Source organism: Pantherophis guttatus, chromosome 2, assembly GCF_059756535.1.
Source record: "Pantherophis guttatus breed Tessera chromosome 2, ASM5975653v1, whole genome shotgun sequence".
In the NCBI taxonomy this organism is placed as follows: Eukaryota; Metazoa; Chordata; class Lepidosauria; order Squamata; family Colubridae; genus Pantherophis; species Pantherophis guttatus.
This window is the reverse complement of record NC_142064.1, coordinates 79,814,568-79,840,219: the sequence shown is the minus strand read 5'-3', so window position 1 is coordinate 79,840,219 and position 25,652 is coordinate 79,814,568. Positions and strand designations below refer to the sequence as shown.

Below are 25,652 nucleotides of genomic sequence, written 5' to 3'. Positions count from 1 at the left end.
CATCAACTCATTTTCCTTTTTTTAAAAAATTTATCTCTGTTGCTGTTCTTTCCTACTTAAACATCTGCCTTCTACTATATGTGAACCTAGACAGTTGTGAATCGTAGAATGGAAGATAGGATGACGTGATATTACACTGCTAATTTGCTAATCTGAACTGTATATACATTGCCGCAGGCAACTAGTTCTCAGTAAGGGCAAACAAATCCTATCTTGAATATAGATAGGCAAGGGTTCTTGAGTGAGTCACAGAATGATCCTAGCTAGTGAGAGATCTCCATATTTAGTTATGCACTGACTTTATTGAAGTTGTATACTGTAGACAGCAGTGGGTTCTACTTACCTTTACTACCGGTTTGCAACGGGATCGCGCAGATCGTCCATGACGACATCCAGGGCGATGGGCGGAGCCTCCCGCCGGTTTTACTACTGGTTCTTGCGAACTGGTCCGAACCGGGGGCAACCCACCACTGACTGTAGAGTAGTTATTCTTTGTGAACAGGCAAATCATTTCATATCTTTTAAATAGAATTGACAAAAGTTTGCTGAACTAAGCACTTTTAATATTGAGAAACATATTTCACAACAGTGGCTCCACTCTTTTTGCCTTGGGCTTACAGTTAACTTTTGAAAAAAGTCCTTTAAAATAGGGATCCCTGGGCTATGGACTGCCAATGATCTGTGGCTCACAAGGAGCTGGGCTATGCAAGCAAGAAAAATCCCATCCACACACGTGTGGGTTCCAGACAGCCTGGGAAACCACACATACCAGTCCACAGAAAAATCACCCTCCATGGAACTGGTCCCTGGCACCAGTGGTGGGTTGGTCCTAGTTCGATCCGGTTCTTGCAAAGCGGTAGTAACGGCGGTGGGAGGCTCTGCCCACCCAGCCGGACATCATCACGGACAATCTGCACATGTGCAGAAGCTTCTGCACATGTGCAGAAGCATGCACGTTCCCATTGCGAACCGGTAGTGGAGGTAAGTAGAACCCACCCCTGCCTCCCACCCAAAAGATTTGGGGATCCCTGCTTTAAAATATGTAATGTATCATAGAAATGGCATTCTGTGCTTTGATTTTTGGAATATAGGTGAACTACATTAGAATTTGAACTCTCAGAAATATTTTGTTTCTAGGAGGTATCTCTGGTAACATTTCTACTCCTATTCTTAGAATTCACTTTATTATTCAAAAACATCTTAGGTCTTAAAATTTACAGGTTTAAAAGTTGATCTTATTTTATGCATACTGTAAGACTTTTCCTCTTGTCCTCTATCATCTACCCTGTTTCCTGCAAAATAAGACATCCCTTGATAATAAGTCCAATTGGGCTTTTGAGCACATCGCAATAAGGCCAAGCACTTATTTCAGGGTTCAAAAAAATATAAGACAGGGTGTTATTTTCGGGGAAACACAGTACTTATTTTTCCCCTTACATTTCACATATATCTAAGGCCACATGCACGTTTACATTACATGTAATTATATAATATAAAGACTATAGATAACCACACAGGATCAAAAGTTAAGTGTCTCTAGAACAAGGGTGTCAAACTTGCCGTGTCACGTTGCCGTCACATGATGTTTCATGACGTTTTCCCCATTCACGGAGCTGGGGTGGGTGTGGCATGGCGCATCTGGCCTGCAGGCCACCAGTTTGACATTCCTGATCTAAAACATGAGATTCTGCAAATAGCGACTGAAAAGCCTCTATGCAAACAGGTAGTCCTCAATTTACAACAGTTCATTTAGTGACTACTCGAAGTTACAACAGCACTGAAAAAAGTGACTTATGACCATTTTTTCACACTTACATTGCAGTACCCTGAGGTCCCGTGATCCAAATTCAGACGCTTGGCAATTGACTCATATTTATGACGGTTACATTGTCCCGGGGTCAAGTGATCCTCTTTTGTAAACTTCTGACAAGGAAAGTCAATGGGGAAGCCAAATTCACGTAACAATTGCGTTACTAATTTAGCAACTGCAGTGATTCACTTAACAACTGTGACTAGAAAGGTCCTAAAATGGGACAAAACCTACTTAACAAATGTTTCACTTAGCAACAGAAATTTTGGGCTCAATTGTGGTTTTAAATCGAGGACTACCTGTATTTACATTGAAATTTGAGATTATTTTCAGCAACCTCTTTTTTGAAAGATATTATATACACAACTGCCTACCCTAATATAACTACTGCAATTCGTCTTTACTAAGTCGTAAAGAGAGGAAAAAGCAGATAGCACAAACAGCAATAAAAAAGGGATTTCTTTTCCAAGGTTAATAAATCTGGAGCGTGTCAGTTTATCTTTTTTTCTTTTGAAAGAGTCTCAGTGTCTAGTCACAATGGCAAAAATCACAAAATTGCAGATTCGCTGGGACAAACTGTACTCTCCAATGCATAATTTAGATTTGCGTTACTCCAGACAAAAGATTCTGACATCAAACTCTAAAAAAGATGTTCAGAAATTTCAGGTTAGGGTTTTGTTTGATTTTTAAACTTTTCACATACTCCTAATCAGATCCTTCTTATTTTTGCAGCTGGCATTCTCAAAACAAAACAGTCTGAGAAAGTACCGTTTATTTGCAGCCTTAAATCTGGTTGACTCCCTCAGAATTTCCTCCTTGCTTAATTTAAGTTCTTTATCTCCTGCGTTGTTTTCAGGTTCCAAGGTTGTTTCAACCTTGACATTCTCAGCTCCCGTTTTTTTTTTCATTGGGCCTTCAAATTGCTTCTACGGTTTCCAAAATATATTCTTGTCCTTTTTTTTTTTTTTAGTAAGTCAGCCAACCAACCATAGAACATTATTATCTTCCACATTTTACTGGGTTCTTGTCAAATGGAAGGGCTTTTAAAAAATGTATTATTCAAATAAACATTTATAATTAAATTAAAAAATAAATAATTTAAAAGGGGGGGAAAAATCCAAACCTGCAGAGGCATGGACTTAAGTCTCCAAAATTGACCAGGCTCCAGAGATTGGATTAGCAGTAATCTAATCTCAGATGTTTTGTCTCCAGCGCCAGATAACATTTTTGCAGTTTAGAAGTGGAGATTAAAAGGTTGCATTGACACTTGGCCACATTGCATGTTAACTTTAACTAGTGATACAGGTGGTCTAAGCACTGTTCCTCCTGGTCGGTATATGCCAGTGATGGCTGACCTTTTTGCCATCGCGTGCCAAAAGCAGGGGGAGCATGGGGAGGTCACCCACGTGTGTGCCCACACCCATAATTCAATGCACCCCACCCCTGCACATATGCGCGCGTCCCCCCCCACTTTCAGCACGTGATGGCCTGGTGGGCCCGGTAGGTCTGTTTTTCACCCTCCCCAGGCGCCAGACGGTTTCTAGGAGCCTTGGGAGGGAGAAAATGACCTTTCCCTGGAGGCCCTCCGGAGGCCGGAAACAGCCCATTTCCCAACTTCTGGTGGGACCAAAAGGCCCAAAAATCAGCTGGCTGGCACACAGATACATGCTGGAGCTGAGCTACGGCAACGCTCGCGTGCCCACTGATATGGCTCTGTGTGCCACCTGTGGCACCCGTGCCATAGGTTCGCCATCACAGGTATATGCTTTCCTTCCTTGAGTCAGAAGCTGTGATCAAATGTAGTAGGATTCTGAGAGGAATAACAGGCAACTCAGTCCAGATCTTATGAGAGAAACAGAGTGAAGACAGCGTCTCCCTAAAAGTTCACATAGTACAGGTAGTCCTCGACTTACAACAGGTTTTTTTAGTGACTGTTCGACATTGCAACAGCATTGAAAAGTGGCTTATGACCATTTTTCACACTTACGGCCATTGCAGCTTCCCCGTGGTCATGTGATCAAAATTCAGACGCTTGGCAACTGACTCATATTTGTGACAAGTTGCAATGTCCCAGGATCATGTGATTCCTTTTGTTGACCTTCTGGCAAGCAAAGTCAATGGGGAAGCCTGATTCACTTAACTCCCGCGTTCCTAACTTAACAACTGCAGTGGTTCACTTAACAACTGTGGCAATAAAGTCGTAAAGTGGGGCAGAACTCACTTAGCCACTGTCTCACTGAGCAACAGAAATTTGGGGCTCAATTACGCTCATAAGTTGATGTACTGTAGATGCAGATAGTATCTTATCCTCAGTCTGGCAAAATTTTGTCTTTAGGTGTGAAACAATAAAAAAAACTATTCTTGGTTTTGGACAACAGAAGCAAAATGCACCTCATTGTGCTGGCCTCCACAGTCAAGTTTTCCTTCCCTTCAACAACAAAATCCAGGCAGGGTTTCTGCTTTCATTCAATTTAGTGCAGAGTAGTTTCAGAACAGCAATTGGTAGATTCACTGGGGTCTCCCTCCCACCCCCCACTCCCCAACTCTTCCCCACACAGCTGTCCTTCAGGCAGGAAAAACAGCCATAAATTCTTCTCTTGGACATGAAAAGAGCAGAGATCAAGCTTTCTCTTTCACTATTTCTTTGTTTAGACATCATTTTTATTATTTACTATGTGTTGTTTATGATAGGACAGTTAATTCCCCAGGAGAATAATAGACTCTCTTATGTGAGGACTGAAAATCTCTTTTTTTAAACAAAATTTGATTTATATGCCGCCCTTCTCCGGAGACTCAGGGCGGCTTACAATGCGTTAAGCAATAGCCTTCATACTTTTGTATATTTATACAAAGTCAGCTTATTGCCCCCATAAACTGGGTCCTCAATTTACCCACCTTAGAAAGGATGGAAGGCTGAGTCGACCTTGAGCCTGGTGAGAATTGAACTCGTAGTAATTGCAGGCAGCTGGATGTTAAATGCTGCCTTAGGAGGCATTAGCCTCCTACGCCACTCAGGCTCCTCAATGGCATTTTGTTTAAAAATGAAAAAACAAAAACAAAAAACCAACGTGATTTGTGGTTTTGATGATTAGACAGGAAATATTATAGAAAGAGGAGCAATACGGTGTAACTTTAGAGCAGGGGTCTCCAAACTTGGCAACTTTAAGACTTGTGGACTTCAACTCCCAGAATTCCTCAGCTAGCAAAACTTTGCTAGGTGAGGAATTCTGGGAGTTGAAGTCCACAAGTCTTAAAGTTGCCAAGTTTGGAGATCCCTGCTTTAGAGAGAGAGAGAGGTCAAAACATATCAGTACTTATAGCTGCTGTGAAGAATATTGAAAGTTGTTTCTTTATGTTTTCTTTCTTTTCTATATTTCTTCCCCCAAAAATTCTTTCTTGCATCTTTTTTTTTGCTTTCTTTTTTCCTGCTAGTCTGCGTTGGTTGTTTTTTTTTATCCTCTTGATTAAGTGTTTTAATAAAAAGTGTACATGTAAAAAAGAGGATAGTCCTATGGAATTTTTTCGTAGGTGGTGCCATCTAGAGGTAGATCAGTGAAAATGGCTACTTTCTGGCTTGATAAAAAAAAATGGCTACATGCTCTTCTATGTAAACTTTTTCTTAGTAAATGTTGTTTCTGAATTCTTCCATTTCCCCCACCCCCACCCCCACCCCCACATACACACCTCCAATCCATGCCAGGGTAGCAGAGTATTCTGTTCTCGTCTTTCAAAGGGAAGAAAAGAGACTCTTACTTTAAGGTGACCAGATTTTAACATTGGTAAAGAGGGACATTGTGGGCGTGGCTTATTTTGTGGGCGTGGCTAGCTGGTCATGTGACTGGGTGGGCGTGGCTAGCTGGTCATGTGACTGGGTGGCCATGGCTATGTGTATAGGGTAAGGTGAACAGATTTTAACATTGGTAAGAAGGACACCATTGTGGGCGTGGCTTATTGTGTGGGCGTGGCTTGGAGGCCATGTGACTGGGTGGGCGTGGCTAGCTGGTCATGTGACCTGGTGGCCATGGCTATGTGTATAGGGACTACTCAGAGGGCTGAAAAGTCATTTCTGACAGGTCCTCGCACTTTTGACTGGTCCTCACACTTATGACCATCCTCACATTTATGCCCGTGCAGCATTCTTAACAACCATGTCACTCATTTCACAACTGCTTCTCTTCACCATGGTGATAAGATAGGGCAAAAAACGTAAAATGTGAGGACAGTCGTAAGTTCGAGGACTGGTCAAAAGTGCGAGGACCAGTCAAAAATAACTTTTTCAGCCCTCTGAGTAGTCCATATGCACAAAAGGACTAACCAGAGGGCTGAAAAAAGTCATTTCTGACAGGTCCTCGCACTTTTGACTGGTCCTCACACTTATGACCATCCTCACATTTATGCCCGTGCAGCATTCTTAACAACCATGTCACTCATTTCACAACTGCTTCTCTTCACCATGATGACAAGATAGGGCAAAAATGTAAAATGTGAGGACAGTCGTAAGTTCGAGGACTGGTCAAAAGTGCGAGGACCAGTCAAAAATAACTTTTTCAGCCCTCTGAGTAGTCCATATGCATTAAAGGATACAGCAATAGAGAGGGATGAAGGAATGGAAATTAGAGTAGGAGTGAGGGTAAGAGAGGGAGGAAGAGAGGAGGAGAAGGAGAAAGGAAGAGGAAGTAGGGAGGAGAAAAAGAGGGTGGGGGGAAGAGAAAGTAAGAAGGAAAGAAAAGAGAGGTGGTAGGTTTGAGGAGAAAGATTGCTGTACAATAAAAAAGATGAAAGGGAAGAAAGCCAACCCCAAACAAATATAAAGATATTAAGATAAAGAATGAATTGTTAAACTTTAAAGAATAAAAGAGAACAAATATGAATAAATAGCAATAATTAGAAACACACATACAAACATACAATGTATTTTCTTTGAACAGAATATTTGGCTGGTTCACAAATTTAAACAGTGTTTAGTCATTTCAATTAAATTTACAATTTCTATATTTCCTTTTTGCCATATTTATTCCTCATCTATTTTTTTTAAAAAAACAATATTACCCTTCATCCTCATCTCTAATCTTAATCAAATTCAATTTTTCCCTTCTATTCTATATTATACCCCTTTCCATTGTCATCTATTTTTATATCCATCCTCACATTGGTTAATTATGTAATTATGTAATACAGTTGTTTAATACAAATTCAACATTTTAATATAAATCAATTATTTATATAACTATCTTTTTTGTATATTAATATGAACATGAATATTCCAATTATTTCCATGCAATCCAATTTCTTACAAATCTATTAATTATATTTACCAATAATAATAAACCAAATAATTTCCCCCATATATTCCTCCAAACCAGAACTTAACCATTTCTGCTTTCAACACAGTATACAATTAATAGTATCTCAATTATTACAATTCCCTAGTTAAAAAGAGCTTTTTTTTCTTTTGTGTTTTAAAATCTTGAACTCTCCTCTTTTGCCCTAAATAATTTCCCATTGTTTCCACCTACCTTTTTTGGTGAGGAAAAGGAAAATAAATCTGCTGCCTAATTTTCCAACGTTGCAAGCAAACACCAAAGCCAACAGCCTGTTTTACTTTCATTTTCGTTTTGAGCTTGGTTTGCACAAAGAGAAAAAAAAAACTGCTGGAGCAATTTAGGAAGAGCAGAGCCCTGCGCAAATCAGCTGAGAGGGGGAAGCCGAGCTAATCAACATAGGGCGGCCCTTTGAAGCCCCGCGGCAAGAGTTCAAACAGTTTTTTTTCCCTCTAGCCATCAGCGGGGACTCAGGAGACAGAATGAAAAATCGGGACTTTTTTAAAACGCCGCGGGACGCGGGACAAATTGCTCAAAAGCGGGACTGTCCCGCCAAAAGCGGGACGTCTGGTCACCTTATCTTACTTGGATTGTGTAGGAAAGTCAGTCTCAAAGTTCCCAACAAAGCTTGACTTATCCCTTGCTACCTTGGACAGCAGTGGTGGGATGCAACCGGTTTGGTGAGGGTGTGCTTTGCGTATGTGCCTAACACGCTTGCGCGCAGTGTTCAAACTACAGCAATTTGAAGCTCAGCTGCTTACCTTCTAAGGCAGCCCCGGTAAGTAGAACAGCAGCGGCCCGGAAATCAGCTGTGCCGCACGAATCAGCTGAGCCAGAAAGAAGGAAATAAAGGACAGGCGGGTGTGGGTGGGCAGGGCTAGCTGATTGTCGGAGTTACCGGTTCGCCTGAACTGTTGCGAACCGGTTGAATACCACCTCTGTTGGACAGTAGTCTTGTTCAGACATAGGGTTGGTGAGTGTTTAAAAAGCAGTTTTAAAATACCATTTGTCTATAAGATTTTGGTTTTTTTCTTTTTGTTTACTAAGTGCCAAAGGGAGAAAATGCAGGTACACATAACTATTTTTTTAAATAATTGTTTTAAAAATTAAGGAAAATAAAGTGTAAGGGGCAATTTGTTATAAAGGTTAAAAGAACTGGTCTTGGAATCAGGAGATTGGGAGAGTGAGTCCTGCTTTAGGCCCCAGGCCAACTTGGGAAGTTTGGACTAATCGCTATCACTCATCCTAGGAAGAAGACTATAGGATGCTACTTCTGAAAATGCTGCCAAGAAAATTTGGTGATCTTATCATGCAGGAGTCAAGGATGTCTTCAAGGCAAGCATAAAAATGTAATTAATAGCAACAGCACTTAGATTTATATACTGCTTATAGTGCTTTATAGCACACTCTAAGCAGTTTACACAGTCAGCATATTTCCCCAACAATATGGATCTCCATTTTACTGGCCCAGGAAAGATGGAAGGCTGAATCAACCTTCCAGCCGGTCAGGATCAAACTCCTGGCAGTGGGCAGAGTAAGCCTGCAATAATGCATTCTAACCACTGCGCCACCACAGCTAATGAAAAGACAAAGGGAAACACTGATTTTAAATAATAGAAAATACTTTAAACAAAATTAAAATAGTAGACGAAAGCATATTGAGAAAGAAGGAATGGGAAAGAAAAGAATGAAAAGAACTGAATTGGAAAGAAAGTTGATGTGTGCTAAGTAAGAATGGGAATTTTAATTTTGGGGAAATAATACTGTCAAAATCCCCCTGCATGGAGAACTATTTCAACATGGGAATTTTGCACAGGAACAGCATTGAGGCAGTATATTAAGTAAAAATGATCCATTTCTGCTTCTCTCCCTCTGTTGATTTTTAATCACTCTTCTAAAAGACTAGGGTTGGGGAAATTGAGAATGGTCTGATCCCAAGTAGCATTCTGCCAATCTCTGAATCCAGGTCTTTGCCTCCCTCCAGATCATAATATGGCATGTGAGTATGCTCAAAAGCATTTTGATGCTCCTTCTTCTGCAGTATGACTGAATTCTATATGACTGAGTCATTATAGAGCAGGGGTATTCAATTTCGGTAAAGACTTGTAGACTTCAACTCCCAGAATTCCTCAGCCAGGTGCATCTAGCTAGAGATTTCTGAGAGTGAAGTCCATAAGTCTTAAAGTTGCCAAGGTTGTACACCTCTTATATAAGGGATTTTGAATGGGACAGACCAGGTTTGAATGGCTCGTCCCATCTGGAATGGGTTAAAAAATGCTGCAAATACCAGGAAGGCTATTGACTCAAAACTACTCCAATGTGTGTTATGTTTCATACTCCATATTTAGGGGGTTACTAACTTGTGTAATTTTATAATGTTAAAAGTCGTGTTCAGGCAAACTTGATTTTTGCCTTTTGGGGCAGGTAAAAGTAGAATGTGAACAGTGAAGCTTTATTCTAATAATATTAATGCTTAACTTGGGTTTTTACTGCTGTCTCCAGAGATCTGTTTGAAGCTCTTGGTTCAAGAGTAGAATTGCATTTCTTGTATTGAAGAGATTACGTATAAACCCATCTTCTAGAAATGAAGGGATCCAGGTAGAATTGTCAATATTCCAGCTTCAGCGTATTGAAGAGACATAGGCCACAAAAGGCAGCTGTGTTCATTCATGTTATACACCAAATAAAAGCATTTGGGACATAAGCTATCTCTTTGCTCTCACGTCTAGTTATGAGAGGTACTTGGTGCTCTCTGAGCTTGGTGATTTTCTTGCAGATGTTTAGATTATTTAAACCAGGAGTGGGCTGCTGGAGGTTTGCTGGGGTTCGGGAGAACCTCTAGCTAAGCCTCAGGAGCCCGGGGAGGGCAAAAACACTCCACTCCCACCGTGGTGCAGGAGGCCAACTAGGCCACACCCACCATGGCCATGCCCACCCAGCAACCAGGCAGAGAACCCCTTGCTAAAATTTTTGAAGCCCACTTTTGACCCAAACTAGGTAACATCATCACCTATTAGCACTGATGACATTACCTAGTTTGGTAATGAAACGTCTGCAAGAAAACAAACCAAGCTCAAAGAGCACCAAATGCCTCTCATTTCACCCTGAGCTACAAATATTCTCCTTTATGGTTTATTTATGGTAACTTTTTCTTTCTTTCTTTTTCTTTCTAGGCCAAACACCCCTCAGGAAACGATCTCAGGACTTCACTATGGAAAAGCTTGAGGAGACATCTCTATACTCAAGAGCAGGAGAGGAGGCAAGATGTTGGCATAGCTGATGAACTGAGAACCTGCTATGCCTACATATTGCCCTCTTTCACCTCTGTTTGCTGCAGATGTGCCAGGATGTTACTCCTTCCTCCAAGAACCTCCCTCTTTCTATATGTTCAACTATACAACTTACAACAGTTAGTTTAGTAACTGTTCGAAGTGACAACGGCACTGGAAAAAAGTGATGTATGGCCATTTTTCACACTTACGACCGTTGCAGCGTTCCCATGGTCACATGATCAAAATTCAGACACTTGACAACTGACTCATACTTAACGATGGTTGCCGTGTCCTGAGGTCATGTGATCATCTTTTGTGACCTTCGGACGAGCAAAGTCAATGGGGAAGCCAGATTCACTTAACAACCGTGTTACTAATTTAACAACTGCAGTGATTCACTTGACAACTGTGGCAAGAAAGGTCGTAAAAAGGGGTAAAGTTCACTTAACAAATATCTCGCTTAGCAGCAGAAATTTTAGGCTCAGTTGTGGTCATAAGTCGAGGATGATCTATATGTAAATATATGCAAGGACTGTCTGAAAACACCAAGGACGACATAACGTGTTGAAAAAAGACGCTTCTCTTTTCATTTATATAGCCCTGTTATTGTTTTGTCCATTAGTTTAACAGAGTAATTTGGAAAGTTGGAATGAAAACAATCAGAAATACAAACTGAAGAATTTTTGACTGAATTGCAAAGATTTTTCCAAATACAAAGAAGTCACAAAAAGCATTTTGAAATTGTCTGACTGAGGAGGTAATATTTCATTTGCTTTTGTCTTATCCTGCTGGTCTTCTGGAGGAAGTGAAGAAGGTCAGATATCTGGTATGTGTAGAAAGGGCCAGAACTTTTGATTTATCCATGCAACAAGGGGTCTTCTGCAATTAAAAAAATAAGCCTTTTCTCCCTAGTTCTAGTCATGCCAGTGGGGTTCCATTGCATTTCTCCTAAACCCATTTACTCCTTGGCCTGGTTTCAAGTCATTTATAGAAGTCATCTAATATTGATTAACTTTATCATTTGCTAATAGCTTGCTCTAAGAGAAGAAAATGGGTGGTAGTAGATCTGATATTGGAAAGTTAAGGCGGCTCCAGACAATAACTTAAATCCAGTTACAGTTTTAAGGATGCTTGTCGTTTTGATATCTTCCTGGAATGCAAACCTCTAAAGAAGAAGGGAAATACATCCAGCCCAAGTTTGAGGAACAGAAGCAGCTGGGAGATATTCTTAGCCATAACAACAGGATCGCATCAGGAAAGGGGAGATTTTGAAATTACAATTTTTGTTGACAAGAAAGTAAAGTAAATGGAATTGAGCATGGTTCCAGGGACAGCATGGTATCTTGTGAAGGAAAAAAGAAGAAGCAGAAGATGCCTCATACAATGGTATCTTTAAAATATTTATGGACTTTACTGCTATAGAAAAGGATCCATTCCTTTCCATTACAGATTGTATTGACCATGAATGAGCCAATATATTTTGAAGATTAATTAGTTTTTTTGCTTGCTGCCGCACCAACACTGAGATATCTCTGTGGTCAGATCCTCATGATACAGAGTTCTAATATATGATTGTTATAATTTTGCAATGATTCCAGATAAAGTAGATAAATTGTCTTCAAATGCTTCTTCTGGGCAATTTTCCTTGATCTGGCCAGAAATGGGGAAAAAAATCAAATTGTTTACCACATGCGAGACAACTTTGTGTTGCTTTCTGATGGTGCTTAAACTCATTCAAAATACAAAGGCTTGAATACTTACAGATGCATCACAGTTTGCTCATAGTTATTCCAAGGATATCAACCAGAGCATAGAAAAACTCAAAAAAGTGGTGCAAGATCAGAATATGTGGAGAGACCTGGCCAAGAGTCGGACATGACTGAATGGATAACGTCATCATCATGCTAAGGATACCTGGATACCACCAAGAAAGCTGTCATCTTTAAAGTCCTTTGGAACACCTTTCTCCATTTTTTTCTACTTGTCCAGTAAGGTCAGGTAGAAGCAGTCCTTTGGCTCCCTTCACTCTGAAAAAAGCCATCGGCAGCTTGGAGGAGGCCTGGCCATAGCTGCTGCCTGTTCTTCTACTGCTGTGTATGTCCATCTTAACCTTAATTGCATAAATAGGCAATTAAATAGTAGTGGCCAAAATTGTGGAAACCTTTTGGGAAAAGTGTATTTTTGAGTTTGGGAAAAGTGTATTTTTGAGTTTTGATGGCTAATAACACCACTTTTTTTTTTTTGAGTTTCAAGATAATCATATTCCATTGCTGTAATGGCCTGGGAATAGCTCAGACCTTAACCCAATTGAAAATCTATGGAGCCGACTAAAGAAACTTCTTAGTCAGAAGCAACCCAGCAATAAAACCCAGTTAATAGAAGCAATCGTTCAATCTTGGTTTCATATTATAACAGCTGCAGAACTAAAAGACTTGGTTCACTCCATGGGAAGACATTGTAAGGCTGTAATTCATGCTAAAGGTTACCCAACCAAGTATTAACTGACATGGTGATAATTTTTGTATACCTCGTTTTTTCTATGTGTTTCACTTTTATTCTTTATACTGTAACTGCTATTCTAATAGCAAATCCTTCATAAAAGTTATTGTATTACATTCTTGATTAAATTATCTTTCCATTGATATATAATTTTATGGTACTACTCAGTGGTGGGTTTCAAATTTTTTTACTACCGGTTCTGTGGGTGTGGCTTGGTGGGCGTGGCATGGCTTGGTGGGTGTGGCTTGGTGGGTGTGGCAGGGGAAGGTTACTTCAAAATCCCCATTTCCTCCTAATCAGCTGGGACTTGGGAGGCAGAGAATAGATGGGGGCGGGGCCAATCACCAGTTCTCCGAACTCAAAATTTCCGCTACCAGTTGTCCAGAACTGGTCAGAACCTGCTGAAACCCACCTCTGGTACTACTAAAAAAAAAAAAGTGGGGTTATTAGCTAGTTTTAGAAAATACACTTTTCCCAAAAGGTTTCCACAATTTTGGCCACTGCTGTAAGCCACTCTGGGCTGATTAGAGCAGCATATAAACCTAATAAAATTGATCAGCCAACATAATTTTGTTCTGTATCTTACTTTTCTGCCTGGACAACATTAATCTTCAGAGTTTCTTCTTTGGCTACTTCTCACAATGGGGCAATGGTTTCCCAAGAGGGCAATTTCCACCACTCTGCCTGGCTTCAGTTTATATTGGAGTTTAACAGACTCACAACATCCTCCCAATGATCAGAATAGGTATTTCTCAAATTTGGCAACTTTGAGACATGTGGACTTCAACTCCCAGAATGCTCACTGGGGAATTATGGAATTATTATTTTTTTTTGCTTTAATTTATATGCCACCCTTCTTCGGAGACTCAGGGCAGTTTACAATGCCTTAGGCAATAGCCTTCATACTTTTGTATATTTATACATAGTCAGGTTATTGCCCCCACAATCTGGGTCCTCATTTCACCTACCTTTGAAAGGATGGAAGGCTGGGTCAACCTTGAGCCTGGTGAGATTTGAACTTGCAGTAATTGCAAGCAGCAGATGTTAATCTGTTAATAACAGGAAATTGAAGTCCATAGGTCTTAAAGTTGTCAAGTTTGAAAAACACTGGAGTAGAGACTACAAAATCCCTTGACATTCATCATACTAACTAGAACTGGTATGAGTTGACCAACACTGCCTTTTCAGGGTTCTGAGAAGCCTACTTCTGTTCCATATATTTAAACACTGAACTAAGATTGTCTTTTTCTGGCAGGCATTTAATCTTAATCTTAATTTTCTTTTTTTAAATGAGTACACAAATACTGCGATATTGTTTTAATTTTTAATAAATATTGCTTTAGGTTTTGCCATTTTTGCATAGTTATTGATTTGTCAGTAAAATAAATAAATGAAGAAACGAATTCTATGTCTTTTTTTAAGAGAGGCTGCCATGTTGTTGAAAGCATTTATGAAGAATACTGTATATTATGTTGTCCTGTTTCATTTGTTCATGCATTATTCTCACAGAATGTATTTCCTTTAATGCAAAAAAAAATTGTAGGAAATCCTATCCTTTGTTCGTTCAAGAATAAAACAAGAAATGGCTTGTCCTTAAGTGCCTTGCTGCTTGAATAAAACAAAATATGTTGCTCCTCAGCCTTTGCATCCCATTAAATGTATCAAAATCAAAATTTCACACAATGTAAGAAAAATGCCTTTCAAATGGTGCTAAGTGTGGTGTTGTATATAGAGTGTTCTATGGGATAAGCCCAGGTTGCCAAAGATGCCCACTGACTGTTTCTAAAAAGAAAAATTTAAATGGGTTATGTAATACAGAAGTAAGCTGCTGGGAAGAAACGAGAGTTATACAGTGCAGTGGTGACATTCAATTTTTTTCCCTACCGGTTCTGTGGGCGTGGCTTGGTGGGGTCCTGTGACTGAGTGGACGTGGCCAACTCTATGTCACTCATGGCCATGCCCACAGTCACAGGACCCCCCCCAAGCCACACCCACAGAACGGTAGGAAAAATGTGTGTATGAGCACAAGAAGGACTCATAGTAAATGCTGTGGCAGAGAGAAGCTGATCTTTTCTCCTTCCATTCACAGCAGAGCTGCTGCTCCCTTTATGGACCCCCCTGGCCCCGTCCAGGTGGGGGGGTCCATTTTTGTTCCTAGCACGCTTCCCTGAAGCCTGCTAGGCCAAAAACGGGGGGGGGGGTGTAGTAGGCCAAAAATGGGGTGGGTGGGTCTGTTTTTGCTCCCAGCAGGCTTCCCTGAAGCCTGCTAAGCCAAAAACGGGTTGTAGGCAAAAAACGGGGTGGGGTGGGGGTCCATTTTTGAAAGAAAGAGAGAGAGAAAGGAAGAGAGAAACAAGAAGGAAAAGAAAGAAAAAGGAAAGAAAGGAGGGAGGGAGGGAGGGAGGGAAAAAGAAGAGGAAGGAAGGACTACAAACCTGGCACTAGACGCAGCTTCAGAGGATAATCCAGGGCTGGAAGGGACTTGGAGGTCATCTAGTCAAACCCTGCTCTAGCAGGACATGGTAGTGAGTTTCTGTCTTGATCCCCCACATGGTTACATAGCCACATCACATGATCCCACCAACCCACGCCCACAGAACCGGTAGGAAAGAAATTTAGATTTCACCACTGGGACAGAGTCATGCTTTGTTTCAGCACCAGGCACAAATGCTTATCCTCTTGCATCTAGGTCTTATGAACAAAGTCAGATCAGCAATTCATCCATCCAACTAGAATAGCAAATCAAGTGACAATGGATATCTTTTAACCTGGCAACTATTTTTTTGTAATGGTAGCTGCAAATTATTCAAGTCAACCATGGGTTCCACTTACCTTTACTAACGGTTCGCAGCGGGATCGTGCGCGCCACAGGAACCTGCTGAAACCACGACAGGTTTCAGCAGGTTCTGACCAGTTCTGGAGAACCGGTAGCGGAAATTTTGAGTGGTTCAGAGAACCAGTAGTAAAAATTCTGACTGGCCCTGCCCCCATCTATTCTCTGCCTCCCAATTCCCAGCTGATTGAGAGGAAATGGGGATTTTGCAGTAACCTTCCCCTGGATTGGGGAGGGAATGGAGATTTTACAGTATCCTTCCCCTGCCACACCCACAGAACCAGTAGTAAAAAAATTTGAACCCCACCACTGGTGCGCACGCACTAGCTTTGTTCGCTCACACACTCTTCTGCTCATGCGCAGATCACCAATGATGACGTCGTGCCAGGTGGGTGGAGCCTCCCACCGGTTTTACTACCGGTTCTATAGAACTGAACAGAACCGGGAGCAACTACCACTGGAGTCAATGCATAGAGTCACTTTAGAAAATAAATTCATGTGATACAAAATAAAATAAAAGTAATAAATTTTAAATAAATAAAATGGCACAGGATTTTTTCTGTCTCTTAAGTTTTTCCCCTGTTAAAGCTTGAAGTATTGACATCAGACTTTGCTCAGGAATGTAATCCTGGGATTTTCAAGGCTGTTTCATTTGTGCACGTGTGAAAGAAAAGATCGAAATATGATTGGTGGGTTTATGAGAACGAGTTGCATGCAGATATACAGGATAACATTAAGAGGAGTTTAAGAGGAGCATGAAACTTAGAAGCAAACATTTTTAAAAGGAAAAGATAAGTAACTCCCTAATCAATTAGACAGGTGAGTTATTAACAGAATGGAATTGTTGCATGCCCATATTGGCTCAGTTTTCTTGTGGAAGGTAAACACAGTATAAGTGATTAGCAAAATCAATAGGGACTGTGAGGGAGAGGTGATGTTCAAGAAAGGAAGTTAGTTAATATTAATGTTGCTGGCTGGGGAATTCTGGGAGTTGAAGTCCGCCAGGCTTAAAGTTGCCAAGGTTGAAGACTCCTGGCCTAAAGTAACATCAAGGCAGTACATCTTCATCACCTTTCTAACTAACTAAATGAGATATCTAATCAAATCCTAATACTACGTTAAAACAATCACCTGCCCTATAAAAGAAAAGTCACTGCTACTTCAGAAAATGAAGCAAAAAAACCCCGGTTTTCTGTCTCTATGAATTGATTCATACATGGTAAGCTATGAACGATAATAGTTCACGCCCTACATTAAGCCATCAATGTTTTAGTCTTATTATTGTGGATGTTTTTATTGTGTTATTATGGCTGTGTTAAGTCAGGGACGCGGTGGCTCAGTGGCTAAGACACTGAGCTTGTCGATCAAAAGGTCAGCAGTTCAGCAGTTCGAATCCCTAGTGCCACTAGGGATTGTTACTTGTCCCAGCTTCTGCCAACCTAGCAGTTCGAAAGCACGTAAAAAAGGCAAGTAGAAAAATAGGGACCATCTTTGATGGGAAAGTAACAGTGTTCCGTGTGCATTTGGAGTTTAGTCATGCCGGCCACATGACCACGGAAACGTCTTTGGACACTGCTGGCTCTTCGGCTTTGAAACAGAGATAAGTACTGTCCCGTAGAGTCAGGAATGACTAGCACATATGTGCGAGGGGAACCTTTACCTTAAGTATCAGGAATCTGAGTAAATTACAGCAGGGTACAAGTCTAATAGCAATAGCACTTAGACTTATATACCCCTTCACAGTACCTTATAGCTCTCTCTAAGTGGTTAACAGAGTCAGCATATTGCCCCCAACAATCTGGGCCCTCATTTTAATGACCTCGGAAAGATGAAAGGCTGAGTCAATTTTGAGCTGGTCAGGATCGAACTTCAGGCTGTGGGCAGAGTTAGCCTGCAATACTGCATTCTAACCACTGCGCCAACATGGCTCCTAATAAATAAAACATGTTACATACAGATGTTAAAACAAAATTATTCCTCCTGTGAATGTCTTCCTGGTTTGATTTTCCATTCTCTTAGGGGTGTTCCCTAATCCCTGGGGGGAAGGGGTGTTCCTGTCCTGTCTAGTCAGTGCGACGTTTTGTTGGCAAAACCAACAGCAAGCTGCGACCATTGAAATCTTGGTCACATCATCAAACTATATGAAACTTTTTTATGTTAACCAATAATGCTTTATGTGAGATCACCCTAGATCAAGGGAGTCCGACATCAGCAATATTAAGACTTGTGGACTTCAACTCCCAGAATTCCACAGCCAGCATGGCTGGCTGTGGAATTCTGGGAGTTGAAGTCCACAAGTCTTAAAGTTACCAAGGTTGGACACCCCTACCTTAGGTAGAGCATTTGGGGATTTCCTGTGGTGTTGTCATATTGCCAGCTGCTGTAGGAACGGCCTGAGGTGAGAATACTAGGATTTATAGCTGATAACCTCGGAAAGACCACAGGATTTTCAGCCATCAGCCCAGCATCACTTGAAGCAAATTTCCTTTCCTGCAAAGTCCATAAACTCGGGGGTGGCATAAGTATTACAAAGTGAAACGGTGAAATCCCAAGGTTAATTTGTGAAGCTTCCTCATCTAGAGAGGAGCTAAACTTAATTTCTGCCTTTCCGCTTTGAGTCAGATGTGGAAAAAAGCCATGCAGTGATGCAATGCTAATTATGGGGTTGACTAAACAAAGTAATCCCCCACGAAGTGTTTTCTCTACATATTTGTTAATTTTCCTATTGTTTCATCACACTTCCCCTTTTCCCTTTGTTCGGATCTCTTCTAATCCTCACAGCTGTGCATCTTTGCAAATTAGATTCAAATCATTGATTGCTGGTTTCATTTTCACTCTGCAGCTCGCTTGTTAATCAGGGGAAATACCAGGAAGTGGCAAAATGAAACAAGAAACTGCCGAATAAGAGAGGAATGGACATTTTGTTACACTCATGGAATTATATTTTGTAATTTCCAAGGTAACACAAGAACTATTCTTTAGTTGATTCAGTTGCCTTTAAGGATTCCAAACAGGCTAAAATAGATGCACAAACAAAAAATTGGTTTCTTCTATTGTTAAAATATCATGGGATGCGTGAAAATGAAATTCCCTCCTGCTTTACAAAACTAAGCTCTTAATTGATGTGTTCTTGCTGGAAGGTAAAGTGAAGTAACGCGACAAGCACCTGAGGGCAGAGCAAGACACAAGAGTTGGAAACTAAGGAGATAACCAATCTAGAACTAAGGACAAATTTCCTGACAGTAGGAATGATTAATCAGTGGAACAGCTTGCCTCCAGATGTTCACTGGAGGTTTTTAAAAAGAGACTGGACAGCCATTTGTCCGGAATAGTATAGGATCTCCTGCTTGTACAGGGGGTTGGACTAGAAGACCTCCAAGGTCCCTTCCAACCAGGGGTGAAATGCTACCGGTTCGCTCCAGTTCGGACAAACCGGTAGTAAAAAAAAAGCTATTGGTTCGGTCGAATCTGTAGTTTAAAAAAGCTATAATCCGACGATCACCTGTGCTGCGCGGTTTAGCTTTGCTAGAAAGTAGGATTTCCTGCTTTCTAGCAAAGCTAAACTGCGCACCACAGCTGATCCCCCTCCTCGTGGTTCTACTTACCTTCCCAAGCCTCCTTTTGGCGTGTACTGCGCATGCTTCTAAACACTCCTGGTTTAGATAATTTATCCACATAACTTTGGAAGATTTACTACCTAAGGTTCAACTGTTAATTGCAACAAAGAGTAATAAGATTTCATAAGATTTCGTGAAAATTTCGGTCATTCAACCTCATAAATTTTGCAAGGGCAAGGGGCCCTCTCGACCTCCGTTTTTGCTGGCAGAAGGTTACAGGAGCTCGTTTTCACTGGCAGAGGACTCAGGCCACCACAAGCGCCCCCGACACAAGTGACATTGAGCTGGCCATGCCCACCCTGGCCATGCTCACCCCGGCCCCCAAGGTCAAACAAAACTCTTATGCAATGAAATTGAGTTTGACACTCCTGATATAACCATTTAGGTGGACAGCTTGCCCAAACCCTGAATTTTGATTGTGTCACCTGTAAAAATCAGAATAATGGTAGCATTTAATTATTTTATTAACTAAATTACACACTAAAGATATATGTGAAGCTTCCCCCTTCCCCCCTTGCTTTTTAGCTGAAAACAACGATTTTCAGAAATCAATTAGAGGGGACCCTTTGGATGTAGTGATTAATCAGTTCAAAACATTCCTTCATTTGGATCTGGACAATTTTCCAAGCACACAAACTGTACTTCTTATTTTTCAAGAAGTCATTGAGCTTTTGGAAGTATCTTTTTACTCTCAGCCTGGTCAGCTTCAATTTCAGATTCCTTGGAGATGTGATGACTTGTTCCATCCTTGCATTCCCACAAGTTTCCAACATCTTAATCTGCTGATGCAGTCCAATGTGGAAATCTATTAAAGAGCCCTTATGCCAAACCAATTCAGTATGGTTTTGTCTGACGATAAAGTCTATCTGTTCGAGGATTTCTTTAACAGCTGTTTTTGCAATGTCCACCTGGGATTCATCATTCATATCAATCAATATTTTTTCAATGTCTTCAAGTGATGAATCTACGAAGTCCCTGATACATTGTAGAGGAATGGTTGATCTTATATTACTACTTACAAGATTGAAGTTGACCTGGTTGGCTTTTAGTAGCTTCCTCTGAAGTTGGTTACAGTTCTCACATAAGATTTCACCAAAGATTATCCCTACGCAAAGATAGAGAAAGCAACTGTTCATAATCATGGTGAAGATGAATGAGATAGTAACTGCTGATTAGCTCTTTGAAAAGATTTTCTGAGATCTGTTGCATCTTTCATTTAGTTGTGGTATTTATATCATCGGGGATTAAGCTTCCCTATGGTTATTATTATCCTCATGAATTGTGATAACTATCTAACCTAAGGTTAATTCTCAATTTTAATGAAAACTAATGTATTACGTACCCTTCATTAAACTTTTGTTTTTTGACCTCATAATTTTTGTGGGACAAACTATCTAAACTTCAACTCCTAATAGGCATGAAGACTAGTATGATACATAAGCCGTCATCAAAACCTAATTCATTTAACCTCATAACTTTGGAAGACTAACTATCTAAGCTTTAACAATTAATAGCAACAAAGACAAGTATGTTTCACAAGCTTTCATAAACATTTGGGTCACTAAAACCTAATAAATTTTGGATGACTAAAGAATTAAGTTTCACATTTTCATGAAATAAAAAACGGAATGTTATCTAAGTCTTCATCAAGGTTCAGATCATTTAACCTCATAACTTTTGGAAAACTAACTACCTAAGCTTCAACTTTTAATTGCAATGAAGACTAGCATATTTCTTAAGCTATCATGAAAATTTTGGTCATTCAAGCTCATAAATTTTGGATAACTAACTAGCTAACTTAATGGCAATGAAGACTGGTAAGTTAAGCTTTGATGAAAATTTTGGTTATTCAAGCTCATAAATTTTGGATGACCTAAGTTTCAGCTTTTAATTACAATGAGCAATGCAAAGTTGTATACACTTTTATGAAGATTTTGGTCATTTAACCTCATAAATGCTGAATGACTAAAATTTTGGATGACCTAAGTTTCAAGTGTTAATTGCCATGAACAATACAAAGTTGTATAAGCTTTTATGAAAATTTTAATCATTCAGCCTCATAAATTTTGGAACTCTAAAATTTTGGATGACCTACATTTTATTGTTAATTGCAATGAAGAATAAATATTGTGTAAGCTTCTGTGAAAATTTTAGTCATTCAATCTCATAAATTTTGGATGACTAACCAGTTAACTTTCAACTATTAATGTCAATGAAGACTGGTAAGTTAGTAAGCTTTTATGAAAATTTTGGTCATTCAATCTCATAAATTTTGGATGACTAAAATTTGGATGGCCTAAGTTTTAACAACTTTGTATAAGCTTTTGTGAGAATTTTGGTCATTCAACCTCATAAATTTTGGATGACCAAAGACCTAAATCTCACATTTTAAGGAAATGAAAATTATTATCTTACCTAAGCCTTCATAAAAATTTAGCTCATTTAACCTCAAAAATTTGGAAGACTAACCAACTAAATTTCAACTGTACATTTCAGTGAAGACTAGTAAGATAGGTTAAGCTTTTGTGAACATTTTGGTCAATCAACCTCATAAATTGTGGATGACTAAAGACCTAAGTTTCACATTTTCACAAAATGAAAACTAGAATGTTACCTAAACAAGCATCAAATTTTAGATCATTTCACCTCATAACTTTGGTAGACTATTTAAGCTTCATCTTTTAATTGCCATGAAGAATAGTATGTTTTATAAACTGTCATAAAAAAAATTATTCATTCAATCTCATCAATTTTAGAGGGCAAACTATCTAAAGTTCAACTTGTAATAGAAATGAAGACTAGTATGTTTTGTAATTCTTCACCAAAGTTTAGATCATTTAACCACTTAACCTCAGAGGGCAAACTACCTAAGCTCCAACTGTGAATTGCAATGAAGACTAGTATGTTTCATAAACTTTCATGAAGTCATTCACCCTCATTAATTTTAGATGCCTAAAAACCTAATGTTTGTTTTTTAAGGCAATTAAAACTGTACATTATAGAAGCTTTCATCAAAGTTTATTTCATTTAATCTCACAACATAGAGTGCAGAACATGAAATAATAGGGTTGGGAGGTACCTTGGATGTCTTCTAGTCCTCCTGTCTATGGCAGGAGATCCTATACTATTCTATTCTAGACAAATGACTGTACAGTCTCTTCTTGAATATCTGCAGGGATGAAGCACTGACTTCAGGCTTAATTAAGGAAAAAAGAGTTACTTTCACTTAATTAGGTCTTAGTGAAATAGTTTCTAAAAACAGTTTAGACAGATTAGAATTATGTGACTGGGAGAGGAAAATAAACTCATGGAGTTTTCACCTTGATCTGCACTTGTATCAAATGAAATGGGACAAAAGAAAAACACACAGAGATATTAGGGTATCACTATCCATTCAGTCAACATAGAATTTTGCCAGATGTGACTTGGCAGTCCCTTATCAAAGAACAGATAAGATGTTCTTGAGAACTGGCCTTGAAAAGACAACCTTTACAGTACTCCGGATAGAAAGCTGAACTCCCACCTTGTCTCCTTCATTATCTTCAGAAGATCAGTCTTCTAAAAATAAATCACGTCAAGTAGTAGGTTTTGTCTACATACTTCTTTTAATGTGAGAGGGTAATGGAGAAAGTAAGAAATCTTCTCCTTGATCTCAAAAAGCTGATTGAAACCCAACGGGAAAAAAAAAAGACCCAGTCCATATATCTCTTCCTGCAAAACACCCTGAAATGGAGTTAAATTAGAAGTGAGGGATTTAAATGTTTATAATAAAGAAAAGGTACTTTTATTATAATTGATTTTTTTTCAAGAAATGCATGCTGTTTTCTAAATAGCAGTCACTTCTCCAATTAGCACTTTTCATCTATATAAGTTTTTAAATATAGATATATTGAAGCAGAAAAGTGAAAGTCAAGGTATCTTCACATTATAAACTGAAAAAAAAAAAGTTGAATACTTCAGTGTATAAATACAGAGACATTATTTAGCACTACATATCCCAAAGAATCTTACCAACATGCCTACTATGACCACAAGATATTGGTGCCTGTTCATTTGCCTAGGGATCTTCTTCACTGAAATTTCATCCCAGGACTGTAACCAACTTCGCATCAGGCTACATGAAGCCAACTTGGGCAATCTGAATGTCCTAACGAGAAATATGGAGTCAACCATTCCCCAACAATGTATCAGGGACATAATAGATTTCTCACTCTATACCAGTGAAGAAAATCTGATGAACATGGTTAATGAATTACAGGGGGAGAATGCCAAAGTAGCTATCAAAGAACTTCTTCAACAGATAGACCTCATCTTCAAGGAAAGCCATAGCGAATTGGCTTGGGATGAGAACTCATTAAGAGAATTCCACATTGGACTGGATCAGGAGATAAAGAACACAGAAGCTTGCTGGAATACCGAGGTGGAACGTGGCACCAGATCTCCAAGAAGTCAGAAACGACAGTTCACCAGGCTGAGAGTGAAAAGATATTTTCAGAGACTCAGAGACTTCTTGAAAAATAAAGAGTACTATCTGTGTGCCTGGAAGATTATCCAGATCCAAATTAGAGAATGTTTTGAGTTGATTAACCAACTCAATCAAAGGATTCCAAGTGAAGGTACTTAGATAATCACTTCAAATTGAATATTTCTAGCATACAGTTGAATATTTCTAGTATATAGTGCAGTTCTTTTAATAAACTCAGTAAAAGACTTTCATTATTTTGATTTTTTTGAAGGCAAGATTTAATGCTACTCCATTTTGCTACATTTAAAAAAAAATAAAAGATATATCCAGAATGTTAGCTCTGTAATTTAAAATAGGTTACTAACTGGAATAAATTCTTTCATTTTTGTGAGTGGTATGCATATGTTAAAAATGTTCAGTTCAAAAACGGAAAATGTTTTATAATTACAATAATTGTAAAATTCAACAAGGAGTTTTAACTACTTCTCTTTTTAGTTCTAGGATGATGTGCTCTCAGTGATGCAACAAAAGCAGGAAAATTAAATCATCCATCTTTCACTGATGCCTTTGACATGTCTTTAGAAAATATAAAATTCTTATTTTCTTGTTTTGTTTTACCCACTTCCTGAATTCTTTTACTTGAGTAAAAATGGAGCTCAAAATGGCAGAATCTCTATAAAATATCCACCTAGCAGATATTGAAAAACATTATTTCCATCTTCTGAAACCTTCTGAAACTTCATTGGACAAATATCCCATGCTTATAAGATTTCCATCATGAAATACGTTTCCTCAGTTTTCTTTCCATTTAATTAACTTATGTTTTATGTTGTGATGATCAGGGCAAGATACTTAAAAGTAATTCATATTGAAATCAAAGTTTAATACTTTTGGATGTCAATTCCCCATGCTGGCTGGGGAATTATGGGAGTTGAAGTCCACAAGTCTTAAAGTTGCCAAGGTTGGACAACCCTGCCTCTAGAATTTTCTTTCCTTGGCAAGAAATCCCCACTAAACAGATTTTCTTGAAATAAAATTAACGCTCAATGAAAAACATTCTGACTTAGGTTTAGCAAGATATCCAGCTTTCCGTGGAAGCATAAGATTTTTTGATATTCAAAGATCAGTGACTGTAACACTTATGAAGTATCATCGTGCGTGCATATCTAAAAAGAGCTAAATATAATGTTGCTGTATTTTTTCCCATTATTAACAGCAATCCTCCTAAAACATCATAAAATATTATGAACATTGTGTAACATATATATGTTGCTTGTGAATATTGTTTTATTTTTGTATTCTTCATATTGTACATTTTTGTTGCCTTTATTTATTTTTAATATTTATTTATTAAAAATGGTACCTTATTAATTTGTATTATTCCATGCATTTGGGAAGTGTTATGTTGAATGACACTTATAGCTATTTTTGGATTGCAATTACAGCATTTACACTTTAACTCAGTGCATATTTATATGGAAGTTGATGTCTGTTGATCAATAAGACTTTCCCTCCAAAAAATCTGCATATGATGATAGCAGATTAATTTAACTTTTCATTAAATGTTTTTAAAAGCAGTGGAAAGCATAAAAAACTAACAAATCTGGCCAATAAATAACATTTCATATATTTCCCCCCTTATTCTATATGAGCTAGACTAAGAAATATTATGCACATAGTCTGCTTTTACAATTCTTTTGCTCCAACTAAATTACTAATTCACAAAATGGATTTTAGGCCTAAATGGTATATGACTATAGAGTATAGAGTAATTTATTCTTGGTCAACTTTATACACATTTTCTTTATTGCAAACAGGGATTAAAAAAAAAACCA

General features: G+C 38.9%; 2 protein-coding genes across 2 annotated transcripts; one reads left to right on the top strand and one right to left on the bottom strand.

Annotated features, from left to right (window-relative positions):
* Nucleotides 1–19,900: 19,900 nt before the first annotated feature.
* Nucleotides 19,901–20,494, bottom strand: LOC117661926 (interferon kappa-like). Its single transcript, XM_034411236.2, has one exon. The coding sequence runs from the start codon at nt 20,492–20,494 to the stop codon at nt 19,901–19,903; it is 594 nt and encodes a 197-aa protein (XP_034267127.2).
* Nucleotides 20,495–23,376: 2,882 nt separating this feature from the next.
* Nucleotides 23,377–23,976, top strand: LOC117661925 (interferon tau-2-like). The gene has a single exon (XM_034411235.2). It carries the CDS (start codon nt 23,377–23,379, stop codon nt 23,974–23,976), a length of 600 nt encoding a protein of 199 aa, XP_034267126.2.
* Nucleotides 23,977–25,652: the final 1,676 nt, after the last annotated feature.

Excerpts from the sequence above, each read along its gene's own strand:
- LOC117661926 (XM_034411236.2), bottom strand. The coding sequence starts at position 20,494 with ATGATTATGAACAGTTGCTTTCTCTATCTTTGCGTAGGGATAATCTTT.
- LOC117661925 (XM_034411235.2), top strand. The coding sequence starts at position 23,377 with ATGACCACAAGATATTGGTGCCTGTTCATTTGCCTAGGGATCTTCTTC.